Raw genomic sequence first — 22,384 nt, forward strand, 5'->3', positions numbered from 1 at the left:
GTCAAAGGATTATGCATTAAACAAGCAAGTGAACTTGTGAGCTGGCACAAATCACTATAAATGAAAATGTTCTAAACTGATTAAAAACTGTTTGTTTGTCAGGAAGTACATCCGTGTTGAACCACAATCACTGCAGCGATCCCCTGGGCGAATGTCACCAGTCTTACCAGTGAAGTGCTACACATCCTCACCCAGTCTGTGATGTTCAGTGCTGCATTCTGGATATATTCCTGCCACACAGACACTCTCTGTGACATCTGGCAGCTATCAGGAACTCTGGTCACTTGACATCTCATTAAACATAATTGGCTCTGATGGACATCCTGCCATCTCTGTCTGTCTGTCTACCGGTTTCTCTTGTGACACCCCTGACTGGGCTTTTTCCACAAATATACAAAGGACTGGTAGAGCAACAGTGAAAGCTGAAATATTAGATTGCCTTAAAACATAGCAAGGAGCAGGGAGACAGTGAACTCATGCAGCATTTTCTTTTTAGCTGCTGACCCAAAATAAACCCGCCGCTGATAGACAGGCAGGTATGGGCTCACACACACATGAACACACACTTATCAACACCTCAGTATCTTCTCCTTCACATAAATGAGGCTTCTCAACACGTCTGATCCAGCCACCCTGACGCTCTCTCACGTTGTTCTGCCATCATGGCCACACTGATGAGGGTCGACATAGTAATTGTATGTGTTTGTGTGTATGTGTGAGAAGAGAAGGGGGACAGCAGAGCCCCTGCTAAGCGATTTTTCTCACTCTTCTCACTGCTGCCCATTATACAGTGTGATCCAGCCATTATTACCACTATATGAGGTGCTGAGCTGTGAGGGCCGGCCTGTGCAGTATCCACATGTAATTGCCCCACTCATTTGTCATGTAGCTTTTAATGGGACAGTGTGTCTGGGAGATAATTGTCTCATACAGTTGAACAAAGGCTAGCAGGCTGGTGTGGAAGCTGTTTTGCGGTTGTCTGGAGGTGAAGATGTTTTTTTGTAAGGACAAAAAAAAAATGTCCAGAAACACAAAGAAGGAGTTGTCATAAGGTGTGTGTGTGTGTGTGTGTGCATGAAGCAGACAAAGGGAGAGTTATAATCAGACATTCTCACACCACACCCTGAAACAACTCCTTTCTTGTTTCTAAATACAGCAGCCAACTCTACAGCATCCACAACCACAAACAGATTACACAGGAAAGGCGATAGAAGGGCCCGGGCGAAGATAAGGTATGAAAAAGCCAGGCCATTTTGAAATGGCTTTTAATTGAACACGACAGGTCTGATCCAAGTGATAGCTCGCAGACTCCTGAGGGCTCAACTAATGAGAAATCAATGATGACAACGAGTGAACTGTGTGTCCCAGCAGCCAGACTCTCACACCAGTGCTATTCAACTTTTAAGGAACAGGCAGAGAATTAACCCTCTGCATTTACCCTCTGCACATGTGAACTCGGTAGTGTTAGATAAAAATAAAAAAAAGAACTGTCCTTTGAATGAAGTCTTTGAACTATGCACCTTTGAAAATGGCTCAACCATCTCCTACAGTTTCATTTTGTGCAGCAGTAGAGGAGTGGAAGGTGATGGCTGATGGAGCAGGTAGATGCATGACAGAGCAGTCGGTGCAGGAGAATATATAAGCCTGTATGGCTGTATTGGAGTGGGAACTCAGGGCAAGGGAAGGGTGGGGGTGGCGGTGGATGTGCCCGAGCTGTTGATTACTTGAGTTCTAGGTGTGGAAACTCTCACAAGGGTGTGACGGAGCGAAGGGTTGAATTAGGTTTTTGTGTCCTTGTATGTGTAGATGGCCATTTAATGACTAGGAGGAAGTGACTGTAAGGCAAAGATAGAGCTAAAAAAAAGCAACAAGGGAGGCTACGTCTGCAATATGTATTGCATACTCGCTATATTTGCTTGTACTGCTTGTTACAGTAATTCAGGGTATACAGTGTTCTCTGCCAAATGAGTCATTTCAAGGTAAGAGCACAGTCAGTTCAGTCAGTTAAGGGATATCTGCACCTCTCAGACTAATCAAATAAAGACGGCATCATGGAATCAGTTAGTCATCACGATAAAAGAAAAGAAACACTTTCTGCTCCACGGTATTTATGTAGTTATTTATATCCATGTTACCTGTAGAAAGGAAAGCTGAGAAGAAAAACACATGCAACCTGTCACTGAGGGGGTTTGGTTCGAGGGGTGACAGGTTTTTATGCAGCACACACGCCAGGTTTTTATTCAAACCATCATGTCTATGTGAGGCAAGAACAACAGCTGAAGGTTGTTAAATCATAATCCTAACTTTCCCATTATCCATACAGGGTATAAAACCCACATCGGAATATGTTCACTTAACATACAGCATATCCAGAACACAACCCAGTGTTTCGCTTGCTCAGATAAGCTGTGTGGATACATATGAGCATCTGTTGTGTGAAATACTGAAATCTGCTCTATAGTTTTACCACATCCCTCGAGGCCCCAGTGCTTCACAAACCACAGTCTACAAGCAGTCTTGTCTTTATCCATTTAAGCCACTGTTTTTTATCTACACTGAATTTCTACCTCTTACCAATTCCTCTAAGGCAATATGGCCCACATACAGTAAGTTATCTCCAACTCTACGTTCTGCTGCCTCGATTTTCTCTCTGGCCTTTTACAGCGAGCGACTGTGTACTGAGACTGACAAGAAAATTGCTTATCCAAAAAAAAAAAAAAAAAAAAAGCCCATGTTTGTCTTCCCATCAGGCCGTGTCAGGTCTGGCACACGGTTGCACTGTGCCATGTCCAAACATGGAGAGAGAAAATATGACTGATGAGCCGATGGAGGACAGCTTGACGTGGAGGCAGCGTGACATCAGACCTCAAACTAAAAATTCACCCGAGAAAACACACAAGTGCCCATTTTTACATCTCTTTTAACCGAATGTAGGGCAGATTTGACAATGACAAAGTTGCCAAAGTAGCCAAATATATTCCACATGAGAAGCTAAAGGATATAAATGATTGAGAGACTGTGGGGAGATCGCTTTATGAAAGAAAGATCAGGACTGGACAAGCCTCGTCTTTTACAGACTCACTGAAAGAGAATAAGGAAGCAGTCTTTAGCTCTGGGCTGGCGTGACAGTTTAAGCTGCTGCAAATCTCTTTACTCCTGGTCGAATGACTACAACCACAGCCCTGCAGCCAGAGGCCAGCGGAGAGGAATCAAGAGCAAACACAGGGACATCTGATTGAGTTATCATAAGCTTAAATGAAGTCAAATGAGAAAAACATATTACAAGCCAGCAAACTGTACACTGTACAATTCAAAAGGCCTATTCAGTAAAAACGGTAAAGGCTGAGTCCAATGAGCTGCAAATGCGATCATTCACTCGGAAGTGTAATGTGATTTGTATTGAGCCGGCGCTGTGGCTAAATTCTGCTCATTCTAATTCAATGAGGGCGACAGACAAACTGAAAACAAGTCAGACCGCTCAGACACAAACAACTTGGAGCACAAAGTTGGGAAGGCAGGGGATGACAGATGTGTTAATTACAACGTTCAACCGCACAGTGAGCTGCAGCCACGACTGTGATATCGCCGGCCTTTATGGATCCCCGGCATTACTTTATTGAAAGTGTCACAAACAAATGGACTCTTACTGCTCAATTAGGACCGTCCCTATGGCGAACCGGGCGATACACCGTTCCCACACCCATTACTTCCAGGCTCCCCTGCTGAGAAGCACTTTCACACCCATGTGAGGGTTGTTAAAATTACCTTGTTAAAATCTGCTCATTTCACTTTCTTAATTAGAAACACTCCACCGGTTCATTGCTGCAAAGTCATCACCTACCAGCAAGACGGACTGGACGTAATAGAAAAGCACCAAACCCAAAGGAGACGGTTGTCTCTCTCTGGCAGCTCAAGTTTTAAACAAAGTAGGAAATGAATGACCGGGAGCTGTTAACGGAAAGCTGATACCTCTCCCCACCAAACAGTCTGGACTGGTTTGTTTTTCAAGCCCACATGAAGGCGTGCACGGCAACAATGGGTTGGCTTTTGTACTTTGTAAGCTTATATTTCCCACTTTGTGTCTGTGTTTTGGGCTCATAAGCAGCGGGATGAGGCCGGTGTGCAGGTTACAATACAAGAATGAGCCGTTTCCCATACGTGCTCCATGCATCATCAGCTAATGAGGAAGCTTACTTGCTATAAAGTGCATATTAAAGGAGCCATTGTGCTTCGTGCCACAAAGATATAGGCTTACATATTTTAAGCTTTAAAAGTAGTTCCAGTTCAAAAAAGACGTGCACTCCATTATTGTGCGTGTCTTCGCGTGGGAGACCTGTGAACAAAAGAAAAGCCTTCAACACGTTTCCGTTTCACGGCAGCAGGTCTCTCTTGGTGTTTGTCCCCCCCCCCCCCCCCCCACACACACACACACACGTTTGTGCCTTCACCTATTAGCCTATTTAGCTAATAATAGCTAATGGATGTGCACAAGTGAGACTCTTCTCATTTGGGCTGTGAAATGGGATTAGTTCTCCTGTGCTCGGTGGTGCATGTGTGTGGGTGATTCGACAACGAAGTGTGAATGTGTGACGGTTGGGGCCCGCTCGAAAAAAGGACGGAGCGTTTGCAGCTATTCAGAGGACAACATGGGAGAGTGACACTGATAAAGTACATAATGTGAAATAATGCAACACAACAGCCTCGTGTGTTCTTGTGCTGGAGAGCTGCAGGAGATCGGATCTTTCTATAAAGGCTCCAGGTCACAGAATATTTCACATTGTTTAGATCTTGTGATTCCAGATGCCACACAGACGAGGTCGAACTGAACAGTAGATGATTGTAGTGTCGGACTCTAAATGCAGGCTACATCAGCTATGTCAGGCTAATATAAAAGTATAAAGACGCCTGAATCCACATCAAATACAATAAAAGCCACAAAGCGCTTATTAAAAAGTAATTGTGAGACCTCTTTTACAGCTGACACACACCACTAATTGGCACATTGCTTCCTCTGCCTGTGTAGCTGACCTTGTAATTACGACGATTACGATGTGACGATGCAGTGATGGAACTTATTCACATCATATGAAATGTTGCGGTTATTTTGTCCAGCTGGCATGTTTGATTTGTTCTCACTCTTCACCCCTTTTTGATTATTGTTGGCTACAAAATGAAAAAGTTTGTACAAAAGTTTTGTACATTTTGTGCATCAGACTTAAATCTCTGGTTTTAGTGATTTGTCTTTGTTTTTCGAAGACACTGCAAATACTGAATGATCAAAAGGAGTTTATATAAGTTTATATTTTCTCATTCAGACTGGAAAAAAATTGTATTATGTCTATTTAGGTACTGTACAGTATGTATTCATGTAGCTTTTTTTTTTCCAGGAAGTGACTTCACTGGAGACATTTACAGCATATTTTGACAATACATTTACAAACATAAATATATTAAAACAAATAAAAGTAAAAAAAAAAAACATTTAAAATTGAAGATACTAAATTGCCAACGTGGCTCTATCAAGGTCACATAATAAATGTAAAGTCTGAATTTCATTTTAACAAGTACATTGGCCAATTGAGTGGTAAATTGCACTAAGATGAATACCCGTGCTGTGAAGGGTACCTAACTGCTCTCTTTTACCTCTCTGGATATGATGGAAATTAAACCTAAAAATAACTTGTGAGTGTTTTTTTTTTTTTTCAAAGTGCAGGTTTTGTTAGATTTATGATCAAGGCAGTGGCTCCCACTGAGAGGCTCAGCTGCCAGGGAACCTGACCAGACCGTAGCACGCTTCACTGGGGAGCGGAGAAAAGGCAGCAAGGAGAGAGGACAGAGAGCAGAGAACACGAGTCACAGGACGAGAGGGGTGAGACGCAAATGGTGGTGTAAACAATGAAAGTAAAGCATGAGGGGAAGGAGGGAAAGTTCATGCATGGACAGATGGAGGGAACAGAAAATAGATGTAGAATCAGACGAGGGGATGTGTAGCAGTGCGGCATCAGCGCTCCTCCACTCATCACTCATTTGTCATTTCATTTGCAGCGGCTGCGGGCGAAGCATGTACAGTTTTTATATCACATCAGAGCAGGACAAGACTCGGAGTCAGTGGATGGCGCAAGGGACGTGGAATGAAAGATAAAGCCGTGGAAACGTGTAGATGGAACATTAGTCAACATTTTTCAACTGATTTTATTTTGTCGTAGCACCTATAAGATGACTTGTCGGTGATGTTTACCCACCTCTTACTTCTACATCTCCTTAAAAAGGAAGAGGAGAGAAAATATAAAAGAGACACAGAGGTGGTGTGAGAGCGTTAAAGAACACTTCCTCTACGTCTTCCCTAGGTCATGGACTTCTCAACCCTGATTTTACACACACACACTCCCGCTCTCACACACACTGGTGTGACATCTGCTGCCGATAGGCCCTGTCACACTGCAGTCTCTGCTGGGACCGGCCGTCACAGATGTTCTCAGCGAGGTCCTCAGTCCATCCCTCCACCCCTTGGGAGAGTTCATACTGGCGGTCCAGAGAGACACGGAGACAGGAAATCTGCTCTCTGTCTATTTAACAGGCCAGCAGATCTATAGTTAAACACACACACACACACACACACACACACTTCAGACCTTACTATCAAACTGAACAGCATGACCACTTGGTCAGAAAATGTGTGTTTTCCTTTCTCTCTATATGCGGCGGTGTGCGAGTGCGAGAGAAAGTGTGTGTGAGGATGTGTGAAGCGGAAGAAGATTTGTGTAAGTGTATCAGAGACAGTGTAAATCTGAAAAAAAAAAAACAGGTGTGTATTTGATCGCAGTGTATGCATGTGTGTGTGTGTGCGTGTGTGTGTGTGTGTGTGACACCCTAGAGATCCCTGATGCCTGCTGGTCATTAATAAACATGATCATGAATCTTTAATCCCAATCAGCGGGATGGCAGGGGAACCCTCGTGGGTGATATTGACAAAGTCTCACACACACACACACACACACACACACACACTCAACAGATTGGAGGAGCAGCGGGAGGTACGTTTGATGCTCCCAACACAGGGTTAACTGCTGGTGAGAAGGACACTGGCTCTCTTCTTTTACAAATTTGTCTGCAACCTGTTTTACACACAGAGCCTCAGAAGAGTCTTCATTTACATTTTTAAAATACAGAGGCGACGTCCAACTTTAAAGAACACATATAAGACTCTACCTGGGCTGTGATAATTAGAATCAGTCACAGCCTTATTCCACAAACGTATCACGAGACTCAAATAACTAAAGAAACATTCGGAAACAAGTTGATTTGTGATGGGAACATGCAGAATTCATCTCAATTAATTAGCTTAATGGTCCAGGACACTCAGATTTCTAGGATTCATTAGTAGATAAAGTGCAGTTGTTCCCATCAGAATAACTGTGTCAGCTTGATAAAACAGCCATTATACTGCATTTATCTTGTATTTTAAAAAACATATTGGCCACTCGCATAATGTCTTTTTCTGACGGATGAACACAAAACAAGACTAGTTTTAATGTGAAAGTTGGATGGTGTTATTTAATTTTGGACAGGTTTATGGTAAGAAATGAATTTGGGGAAGAAACAACAAAACAAAGACTGAAACAGCTAAAACCAGTTTATTTTGAATCTATCTATTGAATTTATTTTGAGTGTAACCTTCTCTGTGCTCAAAACGCTCTCTGCATCACGTCATTCAGTTTGGATTTCTTTGTATAAAAGCTGTAAAGGGTCATTTTACCCTCACAGCCAGCTACTTTTTTGAAACAACTTTCTCCGGAGGAAATACCCCAGAGAAACTATGCAAAGTAACTGGGAATAGTGCCACAGATTTCATTCATCTCAGAGAAATGTATCTCAGACGCCGGGAGAATGTGACCAAAGCTTTCCTACGTGGTCGCACACTGGCAGGCGTAAATGAGAAAGTGTGTTTTTAAGCCGTCCGACTGTGTTTCAAACACACGGTTTGGTTCTGAACACAGTTCAGGCATCAGTAAGACGCCCGGTTTGATCACAGCGCCTTGATCCTGTCAGCTTCCTCTTCCATTACCCCCCCTCCACCTGCGTGATTCTGATGACTCGGGAATTTCCACGTCTATCTTTAATTTGACACCGTCCTCTCCCGTCTCTGGTGCACACACTTCTGACTGACACCTCAGACCCTCGGGAGGGAATCTGCTTCTTACCATCGTAAACAAACCTGCAGACAGAGAGGAGGCCTTCAGGGCTAATTACCAGCTAGCTGCTCCTGCTAACAAACAGCACGGGGAAAGGGTGCGAGAGGGGACCTGGGGTGAACAAACAGAGCTGTGCATGTGTAGGCAGGCAGACACACACACACACACACACACACACACACACACACACTGTGAGCCTCAGTGGAAACAATGAGGTTTGTTTTGGCTGTTGATGAACCAGGTGTCACATCTGCAGGAAGGCGCTGAGTCAGCCTTTAATAAGCAGCTTTTATGGGGTCTTCCTTTCGAGACGATGACGGACGTGCATGGAGGTGACACAGACTGCTGGAGAACAAAGTGGATATAAACTGTCTGCACTGCTTCTTCTGGGCTGTGTGACTGATGCTTTATCGCGCGCCTTCTGTGGCTGCATACGAGAGCAGGGAATAGTCAGCAAATTGCTGCAGATGCATGTAGACGTTGGTTAAAATGAGCGCGTGCGGCTGCAATACGTGCACGCTCTCGCCCCAGCGGGAGCGGCGTTAATGTCTCAGACTGACAGCAGGAGGCCGCAGCCCGTACCTGCCTGTCTTTGCTGATATATTTCATGTTTCCAAAATTTCCCTCATTTCCAGGCACAATGTGCTGCGCTGTCAAACGCTCGTGCTGCTTGCTCAGCATCTCGGCACACCTCTCTCCCTGCACATCTCCCTTCCCAGCCCCCCTCTTTCTTTCTCACAAACAGACACACACACACACACACACACACATACTTCCTCATTTGTGTTGGCAGATTTAATAAGCTCCCCGGTCGCCCAGATTACACACACAAATACGCAAAGCTCCGCCTGCCGTGAATCCAGACTGGATCCTCTCTCTCTCAAAGTCAGGAAAGGTGTTTGCTGCTTATCGCTGTCTCCTTGACTACTCCTTCATCCCCCCCCCGGCTCCTCCCTGCATCTCCAACAGCGGTGACCTTTAATCTCTTACGTCCCAGCGACCCCACGTTCACGCCACAATAAGCTCAAACGGTTTGAGATGAGAAGCAGAAGCACCAACAAAGACCCGTCTAATGATTCCGAGACAGCCACTTCGGGAAAACAGGAATTTTGGGGGCAGACAGTGACATGTAAACAGATCGTGTATGTTTACTGATATTTGTGTTTGTGCAAAGGGGCCACTAACAGGGCAGATTAGAGACTAACTGACAGAGTTAGGCAACAGTTGTAGACATCAATCCTCAAATGTGAATGTACTGTCTCTGCTTGTGTAAACCATGTTCACACTAATGGGTTCAACTGTGGTCACACAGCAGCACCGCTGACACATTGCCAATACACACAAAGTTATGTGTGTAGGAAAAGGTATTCAGTGACAAGCATGCAGACCACTGATAACACACACACACACATACACCTCCACCGACTTAGCAAGCGCAGCCTTTCTCTCCTCCTGCTGCTGGCACGATAGAAGAAGTCCACACCTCCTAGCAAATCTTTATTTGACCCAAGAGAGGATGAAATAAACTACTGCCATGAAAGTTGAGGGGATGCGTGACAAATGGAGCGATCGTCACTGCAGAAGAGGAAAGCACTATTTAGGAAAGCGAAAGTCTGTGTTTAATGGAGCTCTGTCTGCCTGTAAACGGAGCCCAAGAAAAGAAACATACGAATGCTGCAAAAAGTAAAAATAAACCTCCCTCCTGGCTGGATGAACTGAAATTCATGAAACTAGTCTTAACAGGGCAGCAAAGTGACAACCTGAGGAGCTCACTTTTTGACAAGTGCCCTTGAGCAAGCTGAGCTCCGCCACTAGCAGCTCCAGGGTTTCAGCTCTAACTTGCGGGGGGGGACAACACTGTGACCTGGCTGCGTCCCTCAGCCGATTTACAGCAGGGTGTGGCCTGCAGTGCTTGGGTAAGGAAAACTTTGGACACCTCTGCACGGACACGAGGAGTGTGCCGGATCCGATAAAGGACAGCCAGGGAAGCGGTGGCTTCTTGAACACGCCATCTCCCACAGTGGTGAGTAATTACTGTGGTTGCAGAGTGTGAGCTGAGATAGGGGATTCCTCTCCTGCATAACTAGGTGAACACAAGACAGATTGCTTGTTTTTTTTTTTCTCCCCCTCAAACTCTCATGCTCATGAATTTGTGCGAGGAGCCACAACACTCTGTCTCTCTCCCCTTGGCACAGACTCCACAGCGTGTGAATATGATATCTGGGTATCTGGCTGTGGCAGATAGGAGGCTGAATTTAGTCTGGAGGCCTAATCAATAGCTTTAATCAATTAAGAATGCAGCAACTGAGAAGCTGCAGAAACAGGCCAAGCCGCACACTCAAAGGACCTCATTCCATTTTTCACACCGCTCCCGTTATCGATCCAGAAAAGGTAGCGTAAGAGGTATCTGAGGAATTAATTTCAGCGAGGTAGCGCCGTGGAGATCCTGCCACGCAGCACTTTTCCGTGCACGTGTCTTTACCCCGAGACATGTTGTCGTGTCTAAGGAGGGGATTTCATGTGCGGACTTCGCCATTGGTCCAGGTGGGCTCTTATTTGTCTCAGTGAGATGGAAGCACAGAAGGGAACAGGGGTGAGCACTGCAGATTTTGAGCTGTCGCACTCCAAGAACCCAGACTGCACAGGCCATGCTCGTCTGTCTGCCTCAATGAGGAGGGCTGTGGTACCACACTGACCTCAAATGGTAAGACGTGGTAATTACACTGCTGCTGCACTGTGCTTTTAATCACCACAGGAACACACAACTAGTCCTGTTAACTAGGTGATTTTATGGTTTCCTCTCATGTGATAGTAAATCTAGTAACAAGTTAACCTCCAGCACTGTGGAAATCACTTCCACATTCACCTGAGCTCAGCAGTGCTTTGTTCATTTCATGCCATTACTGTTTAGGACTCTCTTTCACTGCTCATACAGAGTTAATCCTCGCCTAAATGCCCATCCTGTTTCTAAGGAGTACAAACTGGCAGTGATGTGCAAATGTCTTAGCACAGGAGCACCACTAAGATTACACTGAATCATGACTGTGGCTACTGCTAATTTGCAGCAATGCACAAAATCAGACCATAATCCATTCCTAGGTCATATCTGAAAGCCAAATAAAGATATTTTATTCTACACGCCCTTCATCCTGCTACAGATACATGGCTGAAAGATGCTGGACCTCTGTAGAGAGAGGATTTATTTTTATTGCTGTTCAACTGCTGTGTACATGTTTGTCTGTTTCAGGGCAGATAGCGGTTGATTCAAAGTCTCAGCCTGTCACGCTTTTCTGCGGGGAGGTCAGGAGGAGGCCAGACCTGGCTGCCTGCCCAGGCCTTTCGGAGCCAGGTGGGAGCTAGAAATTTATGGAGGGAATCCTAAGACGACAAACTTGATTTTTTTTTGCACTGAACTTTAACTCTGAATGGATCTCTCGATGCTTTATCCCAAGCATAACTTTTTTTTATATACAGTATATATATATTTCTTCTTTGCATTCATGTCGGGTGTAACTGAAGGTTTATTCATTATGCAGCACACTGTTCCTATTATCCTATTGTTTCTCTTTCTAAATAAAAATTGCTGAAATGGCATCAATAAAAACACAATCTAGGCTGTTGTTTAAATAAATCTCCTAGCTTGTGTTTTCTGACACCAGCACGGCCATAAATGAGTATAAATAAGAGAGTCGTGCTAGTGTGTGCTGAGTAAGCACCTCCTCCGGCTGTAGCAGCCGGGTCCCCTGGCAGTGCAGGTTGGAGGGAGGTAGACCGCATCTTCTCCTACCTCCTCCACATCTCCCTCATCTGTGTATTCCCTGGTTTCCCTTCTGTTCTGCTGAATTAAGTGCCAGATGGCTGCTTTTTATGTTTTTTAATATAGAAGTTGTCAGCATTGAAGAATGTGCTTGGACCAACTCAGCTGTTCTGACAGGATGGAGTTGACCTTTATTCAGCATCTCAGATCTCATGAGGCTTCTTCCCCAATATTTAGATGCGTTTTCTTTCCCTATTGCAGGTCTCAAACGTTGATAACAAATAAAAGGACTACCTGAAATGTCAGCGCCTACAATCGACGTGTTTTATGAGAGAAAAATGAGGATAAGTGATACTTCGATGTTTTTTTTTTTTTTTTAAAGATTATTTTCTGGCATTTTAGCCTTTATTGGATAGTTTGACAGTAGAGAGGCAGACAGGTAACATGGACAGAGAGAGAAGGTGTGATATGGAAATAAGGTCCCGGCCGGACTTGAACTGTGGATGTTGCAGTTATGTGGCATGCACACGAACCATTAGGCCGCCAGTGTGTTCCCATATACATGTTTATTGGTTTAGACTGCCTGGTTAATTATTCTCTGTCGCATTTGGATCTTGAAATTGAAGCTGCAGTGTTGGTGTGGTTTTAAAAGTTCCTGATCAGCCTAAATCTGGATTCATGACAATGGGAGCAATAAAACTCTGATGCACCTTCAATTTTTATTCAACATTACAACTCCTGTAGTCGACATTTGGTCTGAGAACAACAGACTATGGATTTCTAGAAGTATGTCTCAACAGAAAAGCACTACAAGTATGAAATGAACAAGAGAGACAGGAAGGTTAAAACATGGCTACAAGCCTGCATGCACAGAATGATCGAGTAAATATTGTTCTCTAGGTGAGTGCTGTACAAGCTGCGCAGCTACCATTTAAATGTTCGGCGAGTCAATTCTGTGCAGTTAGCTTTCTGTTCATAGAGCTGTCTGAAACCGAGCTACACGCACAGTCAGTCTGGTGTACATCTCACAGTAGTGTTGGGTAGCATCATGAACAACAAATCCATTCAAAAAGGCACAATCCCATCCTCAACAGTCACCCAGCAAAATCTTAGGGAAACATACAGGCTGAAGTCATCAGAAACTAAAAACTACAAGTCCCACGGTTGCATCCAACAAAGTGCTCTGTGGATGGATGGTACAGCAGCAACTTGAGTTACAAGAACATCAAATTGACTGAGGTGAAAGCACACAATGTGTATGAGTCTGTAAAGCAGTCTTAGTTTCCACTGGTCCTGGGTCAGAAAACAGTCCTAAAGCATGTGTTTTAAAACAGACAAAGCATGTTTATTTCAAACTAAAACAATATGCACCCAACATGAGAACATCCCACTGTTCATTTTGTTTTCCATCCCCCTGGCATGTCATTTTCTATTTGTGTTCACTGTATAATTGGAAACAAATTACAGACATTTATTTTGGGGATACAACATTTTCACGTTTCCATTTTAAAGATCATTCTTTCCAATTATAAGCAGATGTAATGGTCTTACTGTACGGAGGCTATTTGTTCTGCTTAGTAATAGAAAGCAATGTAGAGCACCACAAAAGCATTCATTGAAAACTTTGCAGCAGCATTTTAAAAAGGAGACAGAAATGGGACCAGCAACTGCTGTTTTCAAGTATCATGTAACCTATATTCAATCCCTTGTTGAACAGCCAGGATTTCTTTACTCTCTTCCATAGGAAGGTAAAAGCCCATTTTCCCCATACACAATTGAAACATTTTGGCAGGCAATGTGATAAAATCCATCAAGCTTAGGTTAATTAAAATGGGTGGGGTGGCATTACAACTTAAAAAAGGAAATAAAATACAAACAAAACGTTCTATCAATAAAACAGCTAACAAGCCTTCTATTTAAGTACACTGGTATTTGTAATAGATAAAATCATTTGCTATTGGTTTTCAGACAACCGATTTGAGTCAGTATTCGTCATGTCCCCTGTGGTGATTTGCTGACATGAGTACAGAGAAGAAGAGACAATTTTACAAAATGATCTTTTACCTACTGAGTGATGATTATGTCCCCTCAGTGTCTGTGACAGTGTCTACCACTGGCTGACTCGCAGATTCCTCCGTGGGCTCACTCTGTTCACTGTCTACGTCCTCAGGAGAGTCAAGCTGCTCCTGCTGCATCTGCTCTGGTTCGCTTTCAGGGAGCACAGAACCAGATGAAGACTCTGGCTCTGGCGTAGGCTCGGGAGAGGCCTCAGGTGTAGGTTCAGCCACAATTCTATTGTCCATCCCACATCCATTGACCCACTGGGGTTGGGACAAGGAGTCTCTCTGTGACTCTTCCTCATCCTTCTGTTGGCTTTCCTGCTCCTCCAGAGAGTAAGTCGTCTCTTTAGGGGTGCTGGCAGCTTGTGTGAAGGCCACAGTTGAGTCCTGGCTTGAGGTCTCAACCAAGGGTGAGGCTTGGCTGGGGGTCTTAGTGTCTGGAGAGGCAGAGGTCATGGAGGGGGATAGGGCTGTGGGTTGGGATGGTGATGCTGTTTGTGGAGGTGTTACTGGTGACTCAGCCTGGGTGGGAACCTCAGTTAATGGGCTTTGACTTTTGCTGTCAGATGATGGGTCAGGTGATTGGGCTGAGGGTGATGACTGCATCAGAGGTTCATCTGGTGCAACTGGAGTTTCTGAATGGGGCTCTGGCACGGTGCCTTGGTTCTGTGATGGGGGTGGAGACTTGATCTGCATCAGCGGCTGATTCAGACCCAAGAGGGAAGGTTTGGCTTGAGCTTGAGGCAAGACTGGGGACTGGAATCGAGACTGAACCTGTGGATTCAATTTGAGTGGTGCAAGGAGTTTGCCTTGGTTCAAGGTCAGGTTGGGATTAAGAGGTGGGGTAGGAAGCAGAGGTGTAGGTAGGGGGAGAAGAGGCGTCCAGCTTCCACGTTCACGCTCTCTTTCGCGGTCTCGCTCTTTTTCACGGTCCCTGTCACGATCATGTTCTCTGGTGCGGTCTCGGCCTCGCTCCCTGTCTCTGTCCCTCTCGCGATCCCTATCGCGCTCTCTGCTCTGGCGATTACCGTTCATATCCCTCCTGAAGTCAAAATCTCTTTCATCTCTGTCTCTTTGCCTGTCCCATGGTCGTCTTCGGTCATCTAGGTCTTGATGCAACTCACTGTCAAAAGGTGCTGTGGCACCACCACTTCGGTTCCAGGCCTGTGGCCCTGCAACAGATGCAGAACTGCCAGGAACCCCAGATCCTCCTGCTGTCCCTGGACGACTGTCAAAGCGGTTGGGGAAGTTCTGCCCAGGTGTGGAGCGCTCTTCCTGAAAGCCTTTTGGAGCACCAGAAGCCTGAGGACCTCCTCGCATGCCGTCTCGTTCATCAAAGTCCCCTCTGGTCTGGTTCCAGCGGTTATCAGGAGTGAAACCTGCAAGGGCCTGCAGACGTCCCACTAGGCTGGTTCTGCCTGTCTGTGTTCCTGGTGTCTGGAGCAAGGCAGGCCGACCTCCTCCACCTACTCCTGCTGCTCCACCACCACCTCCAAGGGGCTCCCTCTGCTCTGGTGGAGGTGTCCTTAGCAGGCCTGTGCTTTGCTTTTCCATTGGAGGGAAGCGGTAGTCTTGGTCTTTGCCCTCATCAGCACCAGAAGAAGACTCATCTTCTGTCTTGGATAAATTTTCATTGCTAAGGTTTGGAGCCCTGTTGAAGGGGTCCAGCTGAGAGAAGTGAGCCCTGGCACGTGCTTGGAGTGAACTGTCGAGGAGGCCAGCAGCCTGCTGGGTAGGGCCCTGCTGCATGAGGAGGGGGAAGCGGGTGGCAGCCCCAGGCTGGAGGAGATTAGGTCGCACATCTAGGGGTAGCAGACCAGGCATTCTCTGACCAGTTAGACCAGACTGATGCAGCGGGTGGGTGAGGGAAGCGGTAGGGTGCATACCCAGGAGACCCATCCCACTGCGGACTGCATTCTGCATCCCTGGGAATGAAACACAATAACAGAAATAAATATTTCAAAATATCAAAATGATGTTAATGAGCCCAAATAAAAACATTCAACACGAAAAGCTAATGATTCCATGAGAGAAAATCTATCTCTCTAATTATAAACAAGTTACAGTGCCTCACCTTGCAGCGTGATCTCTGCAGCAGCAGCAGCAGCATCCATTCCTTCTGCTGACTGCGCTGTTTTCTCACTGGTGGCTTGCTGAGTTTGGACTCCCACTGGGTTAAACACACTGGCTCCAGGGATGGCTGAGGGCATGAAACTGCCAGGGATGGTGCTGGTTGGAGGGATCATAGCACTGAATGGGGATTCCTTGACAGCTTCTTGGCTAGAGGCCACTGTAGGCTGCACTAGAGCTATAGAGGAGAAATGAATTTTATCCAACCTAATACATTCCAACAAAAATTCCCCTTTAAAATACACTTCTTAATGGATTTCCAAAACAGTATGCATGCATTACTTATAAGGACATCATCATAAATACTTACAAGTGGTTGCTGGGGCCATGCTTACTGTCTGTGCTGCCTGCATGAAACCTGCACAACAGAAAATTGTATGTAAGCTTTTGAATTTCAGTAGGCTGGATCTGGATCTTCTTCTGACCATTTGTGTCATTTACCTGGTGGAGGCTGTGAGGTATTGAAGCCAGCCCTTATGAAGGGTGGTGGAGGCCCGTAACCTGGTGGTGGTATGCCCATGGAAACAGGGAAAGAAGGAGGCACCAAACCTACTGCACTGGGAACAGCCTGGGCCACTGGTAGCTGGAGAAGGAAAATATGGGAGTGCATATGGAAAACATGGGTTTTCTGTTATAGATACTTTTAGGTGAAAATCAGCAAAACAATGTGCCCTATGTGCTCTGTACTGAGATTATATTAATATACGTTTTCCCACAGAGGGAGACAGATGTTGTTCAGTACCTGTACAGGCATCATGGTAACCTGCTGGTTGTATGCTTCAGTCTGGGTATTAGATACTGCTGTAGTCTCTGCGCTTACTGGCTGACTCGTAGCTTCCTTAGCTGGCTCAGCATTCTTGGCTGCTTCCCACTCTGCAGACACAGACAAAACAGAAGAAATTAATTTCAGTCCTTTGTTTGGATTTAGAAGTTTAGTTGAGTTAACTAACTCAATCCTCATTTTGTCATCAGGATGGTTGAGTTCCTGATGGAACTTTGGAATTCTGGCCACTACCATAATAAAACAAACAACTGAGGGGATGAGGTCGAAAACAAATTGTGTTAGATGATCAAATGCCAAGAAGTGTCTGTGTTTGCTGCTAGATGCTTTCTTCGTGTGTGCAAATTTGCCCACATACTATTTATATTTATATAAGCATTGCTGTTACATTAGCAGACCTGTGTGTGTCAAAGAAAAAAGTGAACATGTAAAGTTGTTTTTATTCACCATCATTGACTGTCTCCTGGTCAATGATTCCTCCTTCAGCGAAGCCATCCAGATCATCCAACTTCACCTTCTCCCATGGTATGTAGGTGACACCCAAGTCCACATCCCAAAATTGCTTGTACTCTTGCTTTACCCCCTTGTTCAAGGCCCATGCAATCTGTATTAAAACAAATATAAAGGTTAAGAAAAAGCACTGTTCAGAGTAATTTCTGGTAGCACACAATGACCTGCGTGCCTGGAAAGCTAAACTGTCTCTGAGGCTTCACCATTGGAGGACAAAGGAAAATTGTATTAGAGGAAATTACCAGGAGAATGAGAATAGCATCAATCAGATTATAAAGGTAATGTGTACCTTGATAACCTTGGAGCCAATTTTAAAAGAGCCAGTGCTGAGCTTCTGGCGTGCGCGGTATGCATCCTGTCTGTGGACCATACAGATGTAGGCACAGCCTCTGGGAGGGATCATCTGCAGAGCAACACGCAGATTTTATTAAAAAGAACATTGACAAGGTAACACAGAAAGACATGACCATTCAATAGAGAATGACTTAGATGTACAGCGGAGCATCACCACCAGCTTAAGATCACAGTGTAGCATGACGTAGAGTCACTGACCAGTTTTCATTTTAAAGTTTTGGAAGACAAACGAACTGGCTAATATGCTCTAAATAAAATTTGGAAAATAGGGGCTTAACAGGCAGATAGGTTGACTTACATTAATAGACTCAATCTGGCCATATTCTTCAAACAGATTAGTCAGGTCTTGCTGAGTGGCTTTTTTGTCCACCTGGCCCACCCACAGAGTTGTGCTGCACACTAGGTAAGAGGAGAGAAAAAAAAAACATTATTAAAAAGACAAGGTCAAGGAACAATTAAATTAGTCAACAACCAACAACAACCACTTGCCACTTAGAGTTTTAGATCGTATGGGAGGCAGTCCTTTCTTCTGTCGCTCCTTCTCTCGTTCTCGGGCGCGTCTTTCACTGGAGTATGATCGTGATGACTTCCTCTTGCGATCCCTGGAGCGCGAGCGTGACCGCTTGCGGTGTTTGCGTTTCCGAGAGCCAGAGCGAGACCTGGACCTTCTCCTCTTAGGAGACCTACAGATAGAAAAGTCCAAAACATTTAAGCAGTTTAATTCATCACCTACTCTGACCGCAACAATAAACACAGTAGAATCTTTTGACAGTTTGGAGTTTAAAAAAAACACATTGAAAAAGTACAGAGCTGTTGTATTGGATTGTATTACATTGTGCAGGTTTACTCATAAAGTGGTCAGTGAGTGTCAGGGAGACAGACCTAGAGCGTGACCTTGAGCGTGTTCTGGAGCGTGTGCTAACAGTTTTCTTCTCCTCAGCCTCAAAGATCTCCTCTTCCATTCCTTCTGGGCCCTCGTCCAGATCCATGTCCTAAAAAAAGACATGGTCACTTCAACACCTCTGTGCACAGCAACACAAGTAACGTAAAATGCAGCAATGCCTATCAGACATATAGCTAAATAATAATAATAATAATTCATAAGTACTAACTGAACATGTTGCATCAAGACATTTATTCCCAAAGTGAAATAATAAAAAAGTATAAATTAACATGATTTTCTGAGTTTTGGGATAGCTCAGCAGGCATACCTGCTGCTGGTTGTCTATGGAGTCATCCATCTTGTTTTCAGGCTCCGGAAGCTGTGGCTGGCTGCTGTTTTGAGCATTAGCAACTGTGTTCTCCTGCCCAAAGATAGAGTCTTGTCCTTCTATGCTCATAACCTGAAGGAGAAAAAAAAAGTTTTTACACAGTTTTTAAAATATATTATAAGCATCTAAATGTATAAATCTGGGCATATTAACCAATATCGTTTAATTTCAGTAAGAACCCAGCTGTAGTTGGACAGGCAACACTCCTTCAAAATCACTACTTGACTACCACTAGTTGTTTACTAGTCACCACAGTGAGGTTGCTCTGTTAAACCAAGCCAAGCTCCAGCACATAAGTCCTGAAAAACCTAATTGAAGCAGAGCTCCGTGTGAATATATTTCACCTACCTTCTGTTGATGCTGCTGGTGCTCTAGAAACTGCTTTTGAAACTGCTCCAGATTCTGCTGTTGTAGCTGCTCAGCCAACTGATGAAAGAGTGAGCTGTTGATGGGCTCAGACACCATAGGCCTAGAAGTAGTAAACAACTAAATTAGATGAAAGCACTAATTGGAGGTAATAGAGAAAGTCAAAAAACCTGAATCAGTGTAAACAACTTAGTTTTGGTGAGGGAGAACACAGTACACTGAACTCACAGCTGAGATGATGAACCGTCCTTTTTAGATTCTTCACCACGTTCAGAGTCGTTTCCAAAGTCAAAGGGACCCAAAAGTTTCTGTGACAAAAACACACACATTAGGAATGTTGAGCTAAAGTAAGATATAAGAAACTAACAGCTAATGGCCACAGCATTACCTTATTAAAAGAGGAAACCCTCTGTTCCAGGGGGTTGAGGCTGTTGGCAGTAGCGGCCGCTGTGAGTTGAGCTGTCAGAGCTTGCAACTGCACCACCAGGCCGGCATCCAAGGCCTGAAGCAGAGATGGCTGGGGCTTCTGCTGCTGCATCTGCAGACTTTGTACCAGTTGCTGCAGCTATGATGTAGAAGTAGATGACACTTATTTAGCTCAGACAAGATACACTTGTTCAAGTGTGGCAGAACCAATAAAAGTTCTGGTATTTTAATGAATTCCTAAAGTCATCTTCACCTACATACTTACTATGTGTAAATACATACGCACTGTACTGAACTGTGTAGAACCAGGTGACAATACAAGTAATGTTCATTAGCATTTTGCACCAACAATCTTATGATTAAGAATTTCAGAATTCTTAACAACTACTACTTAACCATAAGCAAACATTTTCAGCTTAATAATTTATCAACTGAGCTGCTGGGTGCATATGTTCACTAACCTGTTGCCCCTGGGGGCTCTGTAAGATTTGTGCCACCGCAGCCACGGTGTCTGTGTTGGTAATCTGGGAAGCCCAGTCCGGCAGACCCTGGACAATATTAGCTGGGGTCGCCGGGGTGGCTGGGGTGCCTACATAAAAATAGAGTTGTTGCAATAGAAGTATGACGTAACCACAACTGGATTCACAGACGTTATATCAATACATTAACAAATCCCATTTTATGTAATGTGCACTCTGACTGACCAGGTGTAGTGTTATTGACTGGGGCAGCATTGGTAGGCATGACAGGTGTGACAGTGGGTGGGGGAATCCCTGCGGCCATGTCCAACAGAGGCTGGATGATGTCACTCTTGAAGACTGCATTCTTCTGCCACAGGTTGAGGACCCGCACTATCTTACTCTGGAAACACCAAGACATATGACAACATGAGGTTTATAGAAACAAACAAATCCAGTGGAAGAGTGTTTTTTGAGTCAAATAATTAAACTCTGTTCTAACTGTAGTGCCTTTTGAAAACTTAATGACTCAGTGGATGGCTCAATTATGGCTTTAAGAGTGTTGGGATGCCCCTGACAGTTATTCTATTTAAAGCCAAGCTATCTGATGTTATCTTAGAGCACACAAATAAACTACAAAACCGGCTACTGCAGGAGCTCTGGGAAGGGATTAATGTTTTGTCAAACAAATATGTGAAACACTCTTTGCAACCACCTCATCCAGTTGCCAAGGAAAAGGCTCACCAAAAAGATCTTCAACTGCGGTCACTACTGTCGAATTGACATTTGTTCATTAAGTAATGAAGTCCACTACCAATGCCTAATGTATTCATTAAACTGGTATATAAATTTGTCTAATACAATTTCTTATTAAACCATGCCAATGTTCAATAACGAAAAGGCACAGAGAGGAATTGAAAAGCTATTAAAAACTGTCTGACCTTATCATCTGGAGGGCAGCGATAGAGGTGCTGGAACGTTGCAATGATATTCTTGCTGAAGCGTGGGGCAAAAACGTCCTTTTCTGTGCCAAACTGGTGTCGTGACTGTCTGACGATTGAGTCGATGACGTACAATCCTGGAACCTTGTATTCTGGTTTGCACTGTAATATGCAAATAGCTGCTGTTAGGTTGTTATCAAAACTATTAAACAATCTACACATTTATATATTACTTTAGAGTTGATTTACAGTCCAGTATAACTCACCTTTTGAATGAACTTCTCCACACTCTGGACAACATGCTTGTAGAACTGAAAGAGAAGCAAAGGAAAAAAAAACATTTTGAGTGGGTTAAAGGCACTATCTCGGAGCAGAGTTTAAGAGACTGCTAAACTGGGGATAAAATAAATCAACAGCAGTTCTGGTCTGCAGAAAATAAGAAATGAAATAGCTTGAGTAGTGGATGTAAGTTTCTTTTCTTTTTTTTGTTGGAATATTTTACAGCTGATCCAGCAATGCTCTAACTTACCCTGCTATTACATAATCCATTACTGATGCAAACTACAGTTTTGACTCATGGAAACCAGTTAAAATATCTGTAAATACCTGCAATATTATGTTTCATATCCTCATTTCTAGTAGCATGCAGAATTAGGTCTGTTCTGTACACCAATTTATGGAGATTCTGATCTGTCATTTAGTGAATATCCATCATTAACAGAGGGGTGGGGGAATGAATGCAGCACAAGAACAATCATTTCTTCCCTATAGATTTAGTAACCTTAACCTAGCGGCAAGAAAAACCTTTTGGAATTTCATGGTTTTCTGCATTAATTGCCACTGTAAATCATACTTGTTTTTTCAAGGAGACCTGACTATTCTGCCCAGTGTTAGCAAATAAGGAACAAACATTTTTTATTTTTCTGTGTTTTGGTAAACAAGCCAACTAATTTACCAAAAACAATAGTTTTAATGTAGTGCTGTATACAAAGATAAAACGTTTATTAAGTAGAGGTCAACATATATTAGTTCAGTGAAACAAAACTTAGGACCAAAATGATCTCTTTCATGATGCCATTATGCTAATTAGTCAACAAGAGGGAAAATAAATAACTGACAGCTGGCACTTTGGAAAGTC

The 22,384-nt window shown here is 44.1% G+C and overlaps 1 protein-coding gene across 1 annotated transcript in view; it reads right to left on the reverse strand.

Annotated features, from left to right (window-relative positions):
• The window catches only part of LOC113158655 (T-lymphoma invasion and metastasis-inducing protein 2-like), a 96,570-nt gene that overhangs the window by 62,185 nt on the left and 12,001 nt on the right, over nucleotides 1–22,384 (reverse strand). The window contains exons 3-20 of the mRNA XM_026354720.1: nucleotides 21,513–21,557; nucleotides 21,247–21,408; nucleotides 20,552–20,708; nucleotides 20,309–20,436; nucleotides 19,810–19,986; nucleotides 19,650–19,729; nucleotides 19,404–19,524; nucleotides 18,996–19,127; nucleotides 18,667–18,776; nucleotides 18,274–18,467; nucleotides 18,083–18,183; nucleotides 17,720–17,833; nucleotides 17,368–17,524; nucleotides 16,882–17,012; nucleotides 16,581–16,722; nucleotides 16,450–16,497; nucleotides 16,084–16,317; nucleotides 14,014–15,934 (exon numbers count right to left, since the gene is read on the reverse strand). Of these exons, the coding sequence (XP_026210505.1) occupies nucleotides 14,028–15,934; nucleotides 16,084–16,317; nucleotides 16,450–16,497; nucleotides 16,581–16,722; nucleotides 16,882–17,012; nucleotides 17,368–17,524; nucleotides 17,720–17,833; nucleotides 18,083–18,183; nucleotides 18,274–18,467; nucleotides 18,667–18,776; nucleotides 18,996–19,127; nucleotides 19,404–19,524; nucleotides 19,650–19,729; nucleotides 19,810–19,986; nucleotides 20,309–20,436; nucleotides 20,552–20,708; nucleotides 21,247–21,408; nucleotides 21,513–21,557 (4,140 nt within the window). The 3' untranslated portion in view covers nucleotides 14,014–14,027. The remainder of the gene's footprint in view (nucleotides 1–14,013; nucleotides 15,935–16,083; nucleotides 16,318–16,449; nucleotides 16,498–16,580; nucleotides 16,723–16,881; nucleotides 17,013–17,367; nucleotides 17,525–17,719; nucleotides 17,834–18,082; nucleotides 18,184–18,273; nucleotides 18,468–18,666; nucleotides 18,777–18,995; nucleotides 19,128–19,403; nucleotides 19,525–19,649; nucleotides 19,730–19,809; nucleotides 19,987–20,308; nucleotides 20,437–20,551; nucleotides 20,709–21,246; nucleotides 21,409–21,512; nucleotides 21,558–22,384) is intronic.

The sequence above is a fragment of the Anabas testudineus genome, chromosome 12 (genome assembly GCF_900324465.2).
Source record: "Anabas testudineus chromosome 12, fAnaTes1.2, whole genome shotgun sequence".
Lineage (NCBI taxonomy): Eukaryota > Metazoa > Chordata > Actinopteri > Anabantiformes > Anabantidae > Anabas > Anabas testudineus.